General features: G+C 34.7%; 1 protein-coding gene across 1 annotated transcript in view; it reads right to left on the bottom strand.

Annotated features, from left to right (window-relative positions):
- Positions 1–11087: 11087 nt before the first annotated feature.
- The window catches only part of Zdhhc8 (zinc finger DHHC-type containing 8), a 43785-nt gene continuing 40652 nt past the window's right edge, over positions 11088–14220 (bottom strand). The window contains exon 9 of the mRNA XM_089636866.1: positions 11088–12839. Within this exon, the coding sequence (XP_089492992.1) occupies positions 12266–12839 (574 nt within the window). The 3' untranslated portion in view covers positions 11088–12265. The remainder of the gene's footprint in view (positions 12840–14220) is intronic.

Here is a 14220-nt window from a genome sequence, read left to right as displayed (position 1 = left end):
TCACTGATTTTTAAAATAACTTCAAAGGGATGTTGCCTCGTTTCCCTTGAAAATACTAAAAAAACACAAAGCGGTTGGAGACGGCATGACGCGTCCAGCTGCCACAAAGGGCGCTACTCAACTTTAGGCTTTGGTGACCAGATCTGAATCTCTCTTCTCCTTCCTCTCCTTCTCATCTCCACCTCCTTCCCCTCCATACTACCTTCAGCCTCACAATATACAAATATAACCCAATTGGGGATACCATAGTCTCACTGGCTCCAGACGGTTGGGAGCAGTTGAGCCTGCGTGCGGTATTCCATTAAAAAAAAACCTGAGTGATGTGTAAAATTATTCAAGTTGAATTTACAGTTGAACATTGGAACTGATTAGTATTAAATTGAAAAAATTTATTAATAATTCTTTGAAATGTGTGTTTGTTTTTTTTTTTGTTTCGTTACCTACATTTGTAATTTTTAAAGTTTACTTAGCTTAGAAAGATAATTTTCTTCTTTCTAAAGGTCTTATTTGCCGTGAGCTTATTATTTATGTTGATTATCGTGAGTAAAATATTATTTTTTAAATTCTTTCAGCTCTTCAAATCCTAAAATTATAATATCCCGCCATTTGTTTATGGGTCTGCGCTAATATAACAATACATTTATTATTGTTAGTCGTGTGCGTAGTTGGTTTTATTGTAGTTCCTACATAAGAATTTATTTATTGTTTTTTATGTGACTACTCAAAAGAGTGTTGCTCTCCGTAGGGGAACTATATCGCCACCCGGCTGGGCAACGTTGTGAGATGGGTTAAGGAGGGGCGGTTTTGAGTTTTGTTAATGCGGGCATTGAAGAGGCCCGTCTAAAATGAAGAAGAAAAGATGGATACCTTATCTTAGCTCGTTCCACATTCGAGGCCTCTTGGATTTGCAATCCAAATCATTACATTACATTTCTCAATCCCGCGGGAATCGAAGAATGTGCGGGATTTACAAACCTTAGAGCCAACTTACATCATAATGCAAAAATAAATAGATTTTTGTATTTATAATTAAGACAATTTTTTTACAAATTATATTTTTAAAGAAAAGTGAAAAGGGAAAAAACACAAAAGTAAACAAGCACATATTATTTATTAGAGAAGTAACATTTAATTTCTTACACTGTTGTACCCATATAATTAGGGAAAAACTGAGTTTTAAAAAAAAATCCTTTTTATTTGTGGGTACTCTTTTTTTCTTGGTTTTTAAAAAATTTTTTTAGGCTAATTTATTTATTTTTTGTTTTTTTTTGTGACGTTCCGGCAATTTTTTCAATTCCTTGTTCGGGGTCTTCAATTTCAAGCCTTCTTAATAATGCTTGAATATATGTTTTGTCAACTTTTGGCATATATTTGTACATACTTTTTATATCGTCTATTTTATTTTTCGAAATAGAACTGCTAGGAGGCTTAAGTTGAATACTGGACAAAATTTTGATAGAACTTTTTAGATCGCTTATATTTCTTGAAGTAGGGTCTCCAGAAAAGCGTGTTTTATTTTGATCCAAGATTCCAAGCACTTTTATTGTAAGCAATGAATTTAGTTTTGAAGTAAGGAATTTGGGAAAAGGAAAATTTCATTGCTTCTCAATTTCAAGACAAAAAATCGAAATTTAATTGAATGAATTCAAAATTGAAAGATTTCATCAGCGATCTCAGCAGTGATAACGGACTAAATATGTGTCGTTAATGTCTTTCAATCAGACTATGAGGACAGTCAACTTCTTGCACATTTCCATGTCCTTTTCTCTTTTCTATTTCTTGAATAAAATAAGTTTTAATGCACTAATATAATTTAGTAAGACTTATTTTAGGTAAAAGCTCTAAGAGTGTAAATAAATAATAAATGGAGCATTCTGTATATTCGCCCAGCAAATTCAAAAAGTATGTGTAAAATATGGTAAGCCCTATAAATAACATAATTTTAAGACTTACCTTTCTATTTGAGCTACTGGTCTAAGGTTTATTGATTCTTTGGTCGATGTCATTTTTCAGTTCAATAACAGTATATATTCGCAATTAAACGTATTTTTAGTGGAACTCCGGGGTTAGTTAGAAACATAAATCAACTATCTATAGATTGATAACTCCGCCCTCTTTCCATACGTTTGCTTTCGTCAAGTTTTAACCATAGATCTGGCAAATTTGAATACACCACACATCGCCGACGTCACACCACACCATCGACAAAGGATAGAGGAAATTTAAAAAAAAAGGCGCAACCATAGACAATTTAATTCTGCTTCGGAACCTACCTAAAACCCAATTCATTAGCCTAAAACATAAGTAAAATGTCACCCAAGACCACAAGGTCCCATCTGATAAAGCCCTGTCCTAAGAAAGAAATGACCTTTAAAGTAACTTCCTTTACAGCTCATTTTCTCAGGACAGCGTTTTATCAGAAGGAAGCTGAAAAGCAAACTCATAATTATATGTACAATAATTTTATTTTTTAAATATAAACATGAAATACAATAATATAAGCACAAAACACATTTAGAAGGTGAAATTACTGTATCAATATAAAACTAGCTGTTGGAAATGATAGTTATTTTCTTTCAACATCCAACGGCAATTGAAAAAAATATTGTCAATAAGGCAGTCAACGATTCAACCTACTGTTTTAGCGTCTAATTACATTATTATTATTTTTGTTTCCCTCCTACTTATCTTATTACTTAAATATTTATACCTTTCATATATAAATAGTAAGTATATAATACTTTTTAGTTTTAAAAACTTTATATGCCTTTTAGATATTTTTAACTTAGGAATAGTACACAACAAAAAGAATGTAACAGTGTAAACAGAAAAGTAAATTTAACAATAGGTTATTGTTTTAACAATACATATTGGCACCTGATAAATAAATAGGGTATAATAATAACAAATAAAAACACCAAATACAAGAGTAAAATTTAAAGAAGGTGTTGAGAGAATATTCATTATGATGTCAAGTATGTAATAAAAAAGTAGAACTATATATAAACTAGACATATAAAATAAACTAATTCGACTATATTTTTATTAACACTAATCGGTGACTGAAAATGGGCTGCAGACTAATACAGCCAAACTGAATAATGTAAACTCCGCATCAGAGAATATTAGGCTTAACATTACAAACGATAACAATATTCGACTTGTATATTTATTTTTTCGTTATTATTCTACTACTCATATAGAGATGTCAATAGAAAATGAATTGGCAAGGATACACCACAACCATACAATGGACCTGATTTAATGAGGAGCATGGCAGTACTATGATATTTAAAAGACGCTTATAGGAACAAATTGTGGTCCTAATTGGTTTTAACTTATTAAAATAAATTAGTTATGACAACCATTTCTTCCTATATTTAGCATAGTTTAAATGTCGCAGTACTGCCATTTTCTTCATGACGTCAGGTCCATTGTATGGTAGTGTATCCTTGCCAATTAATTTTCTATTGACATCGGTACACCCATGCATTGATTATAAATGGTACAGTAATTTTGATAATGAATTGAATAATTTTTTTTATGTTCGTTACAATTAAGCCAATCAAAACATATATATTTTGCAATGGTTTCTTCAATAACGGGCACAAGATATAAATTTTCGCAATTATAATTCAGTACATACTCGACGACATAATGAATTTCAAGAGCGTTGATAGCAAATTTCTTAGTGGGATCATATGGGTCACCTATGCAAGATATTTTACATCTATGTTCTGCCATCCCCTGTGCGGCAAGAGCAATGCTGCTGGTTGCAGAGAAGACATGACTGGGTCCTGCACTCATTTCTGAAAAAAAAAAATCATAGTTCTTGAAGAAATTGAAGTAAAGATTGACATATTAGACGAACAAAACTAACAATGCTATTCCCTTTTAAGTAATATAAAACAGATACAAAACGTAATTCGAAAATATTTTCCACCGAATCTGTATTTTTACAGTTCTGCTAAGAGCCAATACATTGCAAAATGAGAGGTTAAGATTAACCAAAATAAAGTATTTGTCTGTATCTAATGTCTCCCAAAATTGCCTGAGGGATTAGTTATGGATGAAACGCTTAAAACGAGATTAAAAATAGATTCGAACCTGTATTTTTGTCACCATGCGTCTGAATTTCTTTTGGTAAATCAACATATTTTTGAATACTAGGAAGATTGAGGGTAGGCAGTGCGTCTTTCTTTAAAGCTCCAGTGCGATTGCGTTTGCTGCTGATATTGAAATGACAACCACAAACTGTTGCATATGATGCTAAGATTGGACAATTTACGTAGTCAAATCTTCCCAATCTCCAACACCATTCTCGAAATCGACTTTCAGATGTTATGGCTGGAAACTTGTGTCGAATAGAGTCTCTGTCCAAACATCCTTTCACACAACAACAACAACAACAACAAGTTTTAATGACTTTATCGGTAGGCATTTTCACACATAAATGAAATGTTTCACACAACCAGATATTTAAAAATGTTTGACAATGATGACAAACAACGGCGTCTGTCAAACTTTGCTTTTAGTGAAATGGCGGGAAGCATGAGTCGGCCACCTAGCGGCGAGAACACGCATTACACCGTTTGCGAACCCTCTCTTTCTGGCGCACGAGTCTTATGGTAAAGTGAGCGAGAAACAAAAAAAATACACATCGCCTACGTCACAAACATAGATTTTTACCATGTCTATAATTCGTGTTGACGTTTTTAAGCAGAGTTATAGGTACCCCCCTGGTTAGAAAACAACTAAAAACCAACATGGCCGCTCATCTTAACTAGCCGACTCCTGATTGGTTGAAAGTGGAGATTGAACATTCAAGCTCTCAATGTTCGGCGGGACGTTGAACAAATATCTATGAACTTTAAAAAATATATTATATTCATAATGTTGAGTGTTTGAATGTTCAACATTGTTCCGTGAGTGGATATTGGCACTCGAAAAAGGCTGAAAATGTCACTTAAAAACCAAAAAATATGTTTTAGCCATAGAGCAGTATTTTTTAAAAGTTGTTCCTTATACGAGTTCATAGTAAACTCTTGAAAAAGAAGATTAACAATTTTATTTTAATTCTGATCAAGTCAAGCGATAGAACAAGCTTTGATGTATCCATAGTATATTTTTGATATTGATAACCTATACCAATTCGTAGTAAAGATTAATCTAAATAGTGATTTCACTTATAGCTTCACCTTAAGGTAGAAAGCCCAAAGCAAGACAATTGTATTGCTTTCGATTTCGTGGTTTTAGTACTAAACTGCCATGCATCACATAAGGTTGTGTGCTATGAGAAAATGTTTTCGTTACTAGGCAAACACTTGTAAAAGCTAAGAAATAAGATTTCATTCATAAATACACACAAATTATTTTTTAATTATTGAAGACAATGTTTAATTGTATCAGATACAGTTAAATCCGAAGGGTCCTTTAGCCCAGTTGGTAGAGAGGTGCCCCGGCAAGACAAGGGTCCTGGGTTCGAGTCCTAGATGTGACCGTATCTTTCTCTGATTTTTCTGTTTTAACTTTTCGTTTAGGAATCGCTAATATTGTCTTTAATAAATAAATATTTCAATTTGAGGTTTTACCCATTAGGTTATTCCAAAAAATAAAATACAAATTATTTTATTATTATAAAAAATACAATTATTTATACCGTTTCCCGAAGATTTTTCAGATCCATTATTGAGATTACGAACTTAGCAACACATAAGTACAAGAAGGACAACCTGATTAGCAGTCAGTCATCTCATACAGAATTCCGTGTTCGTCTTATAGTGAAAGCGTATCTTGTTATCTCAGTCACAAGTGATACAGAATGTAGTATTTGACGCAAATATGAAAATGTCGCCCGCTGTCGTTTATCTCGTTCATACCCACATATTCTTTGTATACTTATCTTTGTCATACACGAACAATGTTTGAATTAAAATTTTACTACAAACATAAATGTTCCTTACTTGCCACATTTTATCTCGAGTTTGTGAGACAATAATGAGTCTAGATGTATTGTAACGTTAACGTAAAGAATAATTATTTTAATCAGAAAAACAATGCACAGCAAAGATGCCATTGGGCTCAATTTAATCCTCATTTTGTGTGATTTGTTGCTCAATCTCTACAACAGTTGTAGAGTCATTTATACAACAATACCTACCGTCATTGATTACACAGATAGTGAATACGCTCCACATTAAAACTTCCAAAACATTAGAAAATTGCAAGTAAACACAACAAAAAGTGTCGAAGTAGTTAAATCACTTCATCTTCGAAATATTCAATCAGTTAGATTTTTAAATTATCGTGTGTGCTGTGCAGTGCTGTGTTTTAAAAATATTAAAATAACAATTTTCAACTGGTAAACATACCAAACGCGCAGGCGCATTATCAGTCCGTCATTACTATCGCCATTGGTCGAAAGTGTCGTCACTTTTGAATAGTGCTAAACAGTTTGCGGGAAACAGGCGTTTGTGTATAAACTAATTACGAATAAAGTTAACATATTTTTAACTCTTTTTAAATAAATTTTAATATGGATTTAAACGAGAACTCTCTTAACTATATGACCAAGGCCAAGGATCTACTCTGTTCGCTGATAAAAATTATTAATGACCCCGGCAACAAATTTACGAAGGAGCAAATGGGTAAAATTACCCCGATAACAACGGATCTGTTAGGAACCACAGGATTGATGGCTGTTCGTATGGGAATGTTGGAAGGAGAATTGTCAACATTAAAAAGTGTAACGGATACTCAGTCTATTGTTACTAACCCGACAAATACTTCATCTTCAATAAATGATTTGCTCGCAGAGGCCGAGGAAAGAAAAACCCGGTCAAAGAACATTATTTTATTTAATGTTCCCGAAAGTATTTCAGAATCAACAACAACAATTATTAAAATGGACAGCGATAAAGTAGTTTCAGCGATTAGTGATATAAATAATGAATTAATACCGAGTGTGGTTAAGTCGTACAGACTTGGTGTAAAAAAGTCCAACAAAATTAGACCGATTAAGGTCGAATTCAATGACTCTGTCTCGGCTCGTGAGGTTTTGACCAGGAACGCAAAACTGAAAAACGGTATAAAGGCCAGTAACGACCAAACACCATTGCAGAGGACTCAACTTCTAGATTTACGCCAACAACTCGAGACGAGGAAGAACAACGGTGAAACCAATATAACTATCAAATATGTGAACTCTGTACCTAAAATTATTGAATGTGCGCCAAAAAACTGAAACAACAAAAAATAAAATGCTACTACCAAAATGTGAGAGGGATCCGCACTAAACTTCCCATGTTGCTGACTTCGGCGGCAACTATCAGCAGTGATATCTTCATTTTAACCGAAACATGGCTCGACTCAGGAATCAATTCTGCCGAATTAGGCTTCCCTAATTTCAACATCTACCGTATGGATAGGAATTCTAAAACAAGTGCCAAAACGAGAGGAGGTGGTGTAGCCATTGCTATCTCAAAAAATCTCAGTTCTTCAAAAATATCCACAAAAAACACATCCATCGAGCAACTATTTGTCAATGTGAACACTTCTAGAGGTAAAATAATAGTGGGATGTGCATACTTACCTCCGAATTCTGATGTCCAAAGCTACAGCAATCACTGCGACGAGGTTGAATCAATTTGTGCTAAATATCCTAATACTAAACTACTTCTAGTTGGTGATTACAATCTGCCACATTATGATTGGTGTAATATGAATTCTGTCAATTCTTGTTCTAATGTTAATATTCGTGTTATTAGAGATATGGCACTGTTCTTAGGTCTAACACAGTGTAATAATGTTCTTAATATAGGAGGTCGTACGTTGGATTTGGCACTGTCAAATGTGTCTGACATCTGTGTTGTGAGAAGTACCGAAATTCTATTACCTGTCGATGTTTACCATCCACCACTAGAAATATGCATGTCTAATCTTAAACCAATTCCTATCGTAAAAAAGGTAGTAGAAACTCGAAATTTCAAAAAAGCTGACTATGTTAAAATTTCAAATTTCCTTAAACAGACTGACTGGTCATTCTTTGATAGCGACGATGATATTAATGTACACCTTAAAAAATTTTACTTCATCGTTAATTCTGCAATTGAACAATTTGTTCCTTTAACGACTTACAGAGAAACTCTATACCCAAAATGGTTCTCAAAAGACCTGATAGACTTAATTTACCTCAAAAAATTATCTCATAAGAGATTCAAACAAAGTCGCCTGGCCATCGATTATACTGCGTTTCAAAAATTGAGGGCAGAGTGCAATAAGCTCTCCGCAAAATGTTACAAAAATTACATTAGTGATGTCGAAGGCTCTATCATGGACTCAAATTTCTTTTGGAAATATGTTAAATCCCAAAAAGAAAATGGTACTTACATACCTAGTAGTGTGTCATTCGATTCTAAATTATCCCAAAATCTTCAGGAAACTGTTAATCTTTTTGCTGATTTTTTTAGCGGCGTTTACATTAATGCAAGTGAAGACAGCAATATTTCGTGCTTTGATTTGGTTGAAACTCTTGATATATCTGACTGTAATGTAACCATAGACGATATTATATCTAAGCTGAAGAGTCTTGATTCCCGAAAATCCGCAGGACCTGATAATGTTCCGCCCAGGTTTTTAGTAAATTGTATGCATACATTGTCATATCCTATTCATAAGTTATTTACAAAGTCACTCTCATCAGGTGTATTCCCGGACCTTTGGAAGTTTAGTCTTTTAACGCCCATTTTCAAAAAAGGTAATAAGAGCGAAGTAACAAATTATAGGCCAATATGTATAATGTCTACTTTACCCAAACTTTTTGAAAGCCTAGTACTAGATAAGTTGATATCCCGAATCAATCGAACCATCTCTCCCCTTCAACATGGATTCATTAAAGGTAGATCTACTCTTACCAATTTGATATTGTACACGAATGATATTGTTAATGCCCTTAATGCATCACATCAAACTGATTCCATATATACTGACTTCAGTAAGGCATTTGATAAAGTAAACCACAAAATATTATTACGTAAACTAAAATTGTTGGGAATAAGAGGGAGCATGTTGGAATGGTTTAAGAGTTATCTATTAGGAAGGTACTTAGCAGTCAAGATAGATTCGTTTACTTCTTATACATTTGCTGCCTCGAGCGGAGTACCACAGGGATCTCACTTGGGCCCAATATTATTTTGTTTGTTTATCAATGATATTGTTAATATTTTTACTAATGTTAAAGTCCTGTTATTTGCCGACGATCTGAAGATATACAGAATAATCAAAGACGATGACGATCGCGCAATTTTGCAGTTGAACCTTAATAAACTATGTGCGTGGTGTTCTGTCAATGATTTGCAACTAAATTTAGGTAAATGCCAGATTATCAGTTTTTACAAAGGCAAAAATCCACTTAATTTTTCCTATTTTATGAATGGTGCTAATCTTCTTCGTGTATCACAGATTCGTGATCTTGGTGTTATATTCCACGAGAGTCTACAGTTTAACGAACACATCGATGAAATAACAAGCGATGCGATGAGAATACTAGGTTTTATTTTGAGAATGGGAGCAAATTTTAAAAGTATGTCAACATTAAAACATCTGTATTGCTCGTTAGTACGAAGCAAATTAGAATACAATTCCACCGTATGGTCACCGTACTACAAGGTCCATTCTCAATCATTAGAAAAGGTACAAAATAAATTCCTTCGGTACATTAATTTTAAAATGAAAATTCCAATCGAATTTATAAATTACAATAACTTGCTTGCTGAAACTAAACTTCTTAAATTATCTGATAGAAGAGTGTTAATTGATTTGCTATTTTTATTCAAAATTATTAAATCTTTAATTGACAGCCCTAATTTGTTGGAACTTATTTGCATTAATGTTCCTGCTAGGCAAACTCGCAGTAAAGATACTTTTAAATTTAACAAGAACCTCAACACTAATTATTCTATTTTTTCACCAATTCCTAGAATTCACAACCTTGCGAATAAATACTGTGAACTTATAGATATGTTTGGTTTTGACAATTTTGTGAGCTTTAAAAGGCAACTTATTTCGATTCTATCGGCTAATAATTAACTTTTATAGCTTTAATAATTTTATTACATCTTCTCCCATTCGAAACCTTTCAAGTAAATTATATCCATATTTGTTTGTTTTTTATTTGCTCTACTATACACTTATAATTGTATGCATATACCTACTAACTACTTTTTATACATAACACTATGTTCCATCTCAGATCTTATTATTTCTTATTCATGTCGATATTGCTAAATTCTATTAGTTTTTGCTTTTTACAGGTGCAACTCTTATTTTGTTATTTTTTTTTTTTTTTTTTAAATCTCTGTTATAATGTTCTTTACCTCACGAGTAAGTTACACTCTAATTTATATTGGTTTATCGATTTGTTAAACTCACAATTAATACTGGGTTTAAACACACCCACTTACTTACTTTTTATGTTGAACTTTCTTTTACTTACTATTTCATGCTTGGGTATATTTTATATTGAATCCATCTTATTAGTGTTTTGCTAATTTGCACAAAATTTTATTATATGTGTTGCTTTCTTACAATTAACTCCATTTATCTTCTTATGTTCAACTATTGTAATCAATGTAAATGTATATTTTCATGTAAAAGCCCATTAGGGCGTAAATAAAAAAAAAATAATAATAATAAATAAATACAAGGTTCATCAACCGTAATCATTAACCACATTACTGCGGTCGTAAATAAAAACAGAATCTCAAGAAGGACACCGTGTTTTTAGTTTGGAAGGCGGTTTTGGGTACCGCCGCCCCGGGAACCATTTATTGGATAACCAAGACCTACATTTGGTAATTTAGCAGGGATGTCCGTGTTCATCGGGTGAGGTGTGTTCAGGATGAGCCTGCCCTCCAGCTGACAGATCAGGAGAGGCTAGTTTGGGGAGACCCTTTCACCTCTCCAACTGGTCTTTCGACCCATCGCCTTGGGCCGCAGCGGGAGGGATATATTCATATGTCTGTCACTCCTGGACGCACTGATTTTTAGATTCCTACCCAACCCTCGTACCCTTTACCTTCCCAGAACTGATGAAAAGTGGAGATGATAAAAAAAAAAGAATACATCCAGATTGGCCGTGTTAGCCACGAAGTATCCCTGGATATATGGGTGAGACGACATATGATAAATAAAATAAAACAAGTATTTTTTTTAAACAATTACATATAATTCAAATAAGTTAAATCTGCTTGCTACCACTCTAACTGCACCCATCATACAATACCAGTATATATAAAAAAATAATTGTATGATACCGTAATTATTATAGATAGTAAAATAAGTCTGTTCGAGAGGTATTATTATTACGGGGTGTTTGTCAATGTCAAAAATATCCACTCTAAAAGGTCGCAAGGAACTTAACATAAATTATAATTTCAAAATGATATGGAATAAGAAGTACAAGAGGCGTTAATATTTTACAGAGTGGGATGTCGTCTTTGGATAAAATGACAGTAGTATCCGGCACTCCCTAATGCTGCACTTACAATATATACATTTATCACTCTCGGATTACATTTAATGAAAAATATGATTTCGGTATTTCACTTGTTTAAAACTAGGTTTTAAACAAAAAATATGTCAAAAAACAAGGCTGTTATCAAAAACAAAGTATCGCATGATTATGATACAGTTGATTTGTTTGTTTAGAATACAAAATAACAATATTCCAATATACAATACAATATGTACATACATGTTGATTATGTTAAGGCTCGATGAGAGGTCCTGATCCCCCATGTCACAGGGAAGAAGCATTTAGAATATGGTGACAGAACCGAGCCAATCGAGTCTCGGGATAAAACATGTTCTCTTACCTCACCTACCGTGAATTCACACAATAATCAGAAATGGATAATCTTACGTTAACTATTAATTAATTATCAAACGCACTGTCGTCTGTTCGGTTACTCCGATATCGTCAAAAGTTAGCGAAAGAATCACACGTCGTTTCGTGGAAACAACCAAACATTTCCTCCGGCCCCAATCGTCTCCACACAACACGACACGCGCTCCTACCGACTGACATCGACACAACACACACGTTAGTCGCTAATTCACTTGCTCCAGGGTCTACACTTAATACACATAACGTCGAATTACAAAATGGCACGTGTTAACTTCACCACTGACTGGGGAGGGCGGGCGGACTGGGGGGCGAAATAAATACGGGGGGGGAGGGGCGGCACCTTTAGTGCCGGGGCCATCCCTATACGGAGATCTCATAGTTCATGTCGTACACGGAGGCGCGTTCGGCGGGCTGCGGTGCTGCCTGCGCGCCTTGCTCCAGCGAGTCCGACACCTCCAGCGCCCGTACAAAGCTCATGGGGCGCGGGTGGTGTTGGGTGCGACGAGGGGCGTGGGGGCTGGGCTGGGTGGGCAGGACAGCCACGCCGCCTCTCAGCGCGGGGTGGTACGGAGGTGGAGGTGGGGGGCGTGCGCCCGGAGAGAGCGGACTACGGTAGAACTCCCGCGGTGGCGGCTGTCCAGGACTTGTGTCTTTCCAAAGATACACGCCTCGTTGTGGTGATCCCGCAAGCTCCCGGATATTGTCGCTTGTGTGCCTCTGGGCCCCAGCCGCCCCCGCGCGGGCCAATTCCCCCTCGGAGAGGAAGCGGCGCTGTGGGGAGGCGTGCTGCGGCACGGGGCGCTCGGTGCAGTATCCCCCGCCGCCCATCATCATGCTGCCCATCATGCCGGGCCCCACTGTGCCCGGGCCGCCTCCCGCGTTGACCCCGATGAAGTCGGGTCGACGGGGCTGCGTCGGTGTTCCGGGGTTGGATCTAAATTATATTAATGAGCATTAGCCTTATATTGAATAACCTTTTCAAATCATAAAATATATTATTAGTGTAATAAAGATTTATAATACGTGAATCAAAATTGCGTAAAGGGAAAGAAACATCTTGAATAATGCTTCAATTGTAATATTACACCCTTAACATTGATTTGTCACATGAGAATGGCTGTGCAAATTGTGTTTCCTCCCTCTTACAACACGTCCCTAAGTCCCACACAAACGCTTTTCTTAAAAATGCCCTCCACACAGCATCCCCAACATACCTCCTGTGTGGAGTTAATACATATATAGTGAGATAATGAACAAAACCAAATGAGATTTAATGAATGAAGAATGTTCTACTTTATGAAAACTCTATGATGCGTTTTTAAAACACGCATGAAACTGGCAACAGTATTTGTGTGATGAAAGATAAAACCTACCGAACTGCACATATACTAATAAAATCCAAGTTATTACTAGTAAGTAAGTTATCAAATCAAAAAATTAACCAAAATACCAAACGCTTCAACAATGTGATGTGGGAAAATCATTGCAGAATTTCATGATATGAAACTAAATGTTCCTTAAGATACGGATGATTTCAAAGTTCATAATGAAGGTAAACGCTACGTAGATGTCGTTAATGTAATTATTTTATTAAAACACATTTTTGGAAATTATGCTTTAAAACATTTAGACGAATATTCGTTTGCGCTCGTACATACGCAATATGAATAAATAGTTATGCCAATACAAAACATTAAATCTTTCAAAGAAAGGCATACAATTTTTTTAATTTCATTTTAATTGGTCTCAATTACAAAGTTTGTACATGATGTAGGTATAAAGTATAATATAGGTATAAATTCAATTTTATTTTTCACAGTCCTCCTCACTAGGGTTTCCTGTCCTGAGGCCTGTAGTTTTTAAACTTTTGTATTTAGTTTCAAGTTGTCTTTACATCGTCTTCATAATGTTTGTAAGGTGAATATCACTTTGTTCCCTCAGCCATGTTTTTACTTTTGTTTTAAATATATTCATTTCCATTATTTTTTTTGTTTAATTTGATAGAGTATTGTATAATTTCGTAGCATAGAATTTAATATTTCTCTGTCCAAAAGATGTGTTCAAACTGGGAGTAATGAGTATATTTTGGCTTATTGCTCTGACATATTTTTTAAAATTTTAAATAAAATATTTATTGAATAAAGTTATTGTACATTGACTTGGATGTTTTTAAATATTTCTTCCGTCGGAGTTCTAACCGGAACTTTTAGAATTTTCCTTAGTACCGCGTAAATATATACAGTATTGGATTGAATTACCGATATAATTTTGTATTTGTATGCCTTTCTTTAAAGAATTGAGTACTATACAGGGTG

Source organism: Hesperophylax consimilis, chromosome 10 (assembly GCF_061612785.1).
Source record: "Hesperophylax consimilis isolate HC1 chromosome 10, BYU_Hcon_1.0, whole genome shotgun sequence".
Taxonomy (NCBI): domain Eukaryota; kingdom Metazoa; phylum Arthropoda; class Insecta; order Trichoptera; family Limnephilidae; genus Hesperophylax; species Hesperophylax consimilis.
Note: the sequence above shows the minus strand (reverse complement) of the source record. Positions and strands in the feature narration are given on the sequence as shown.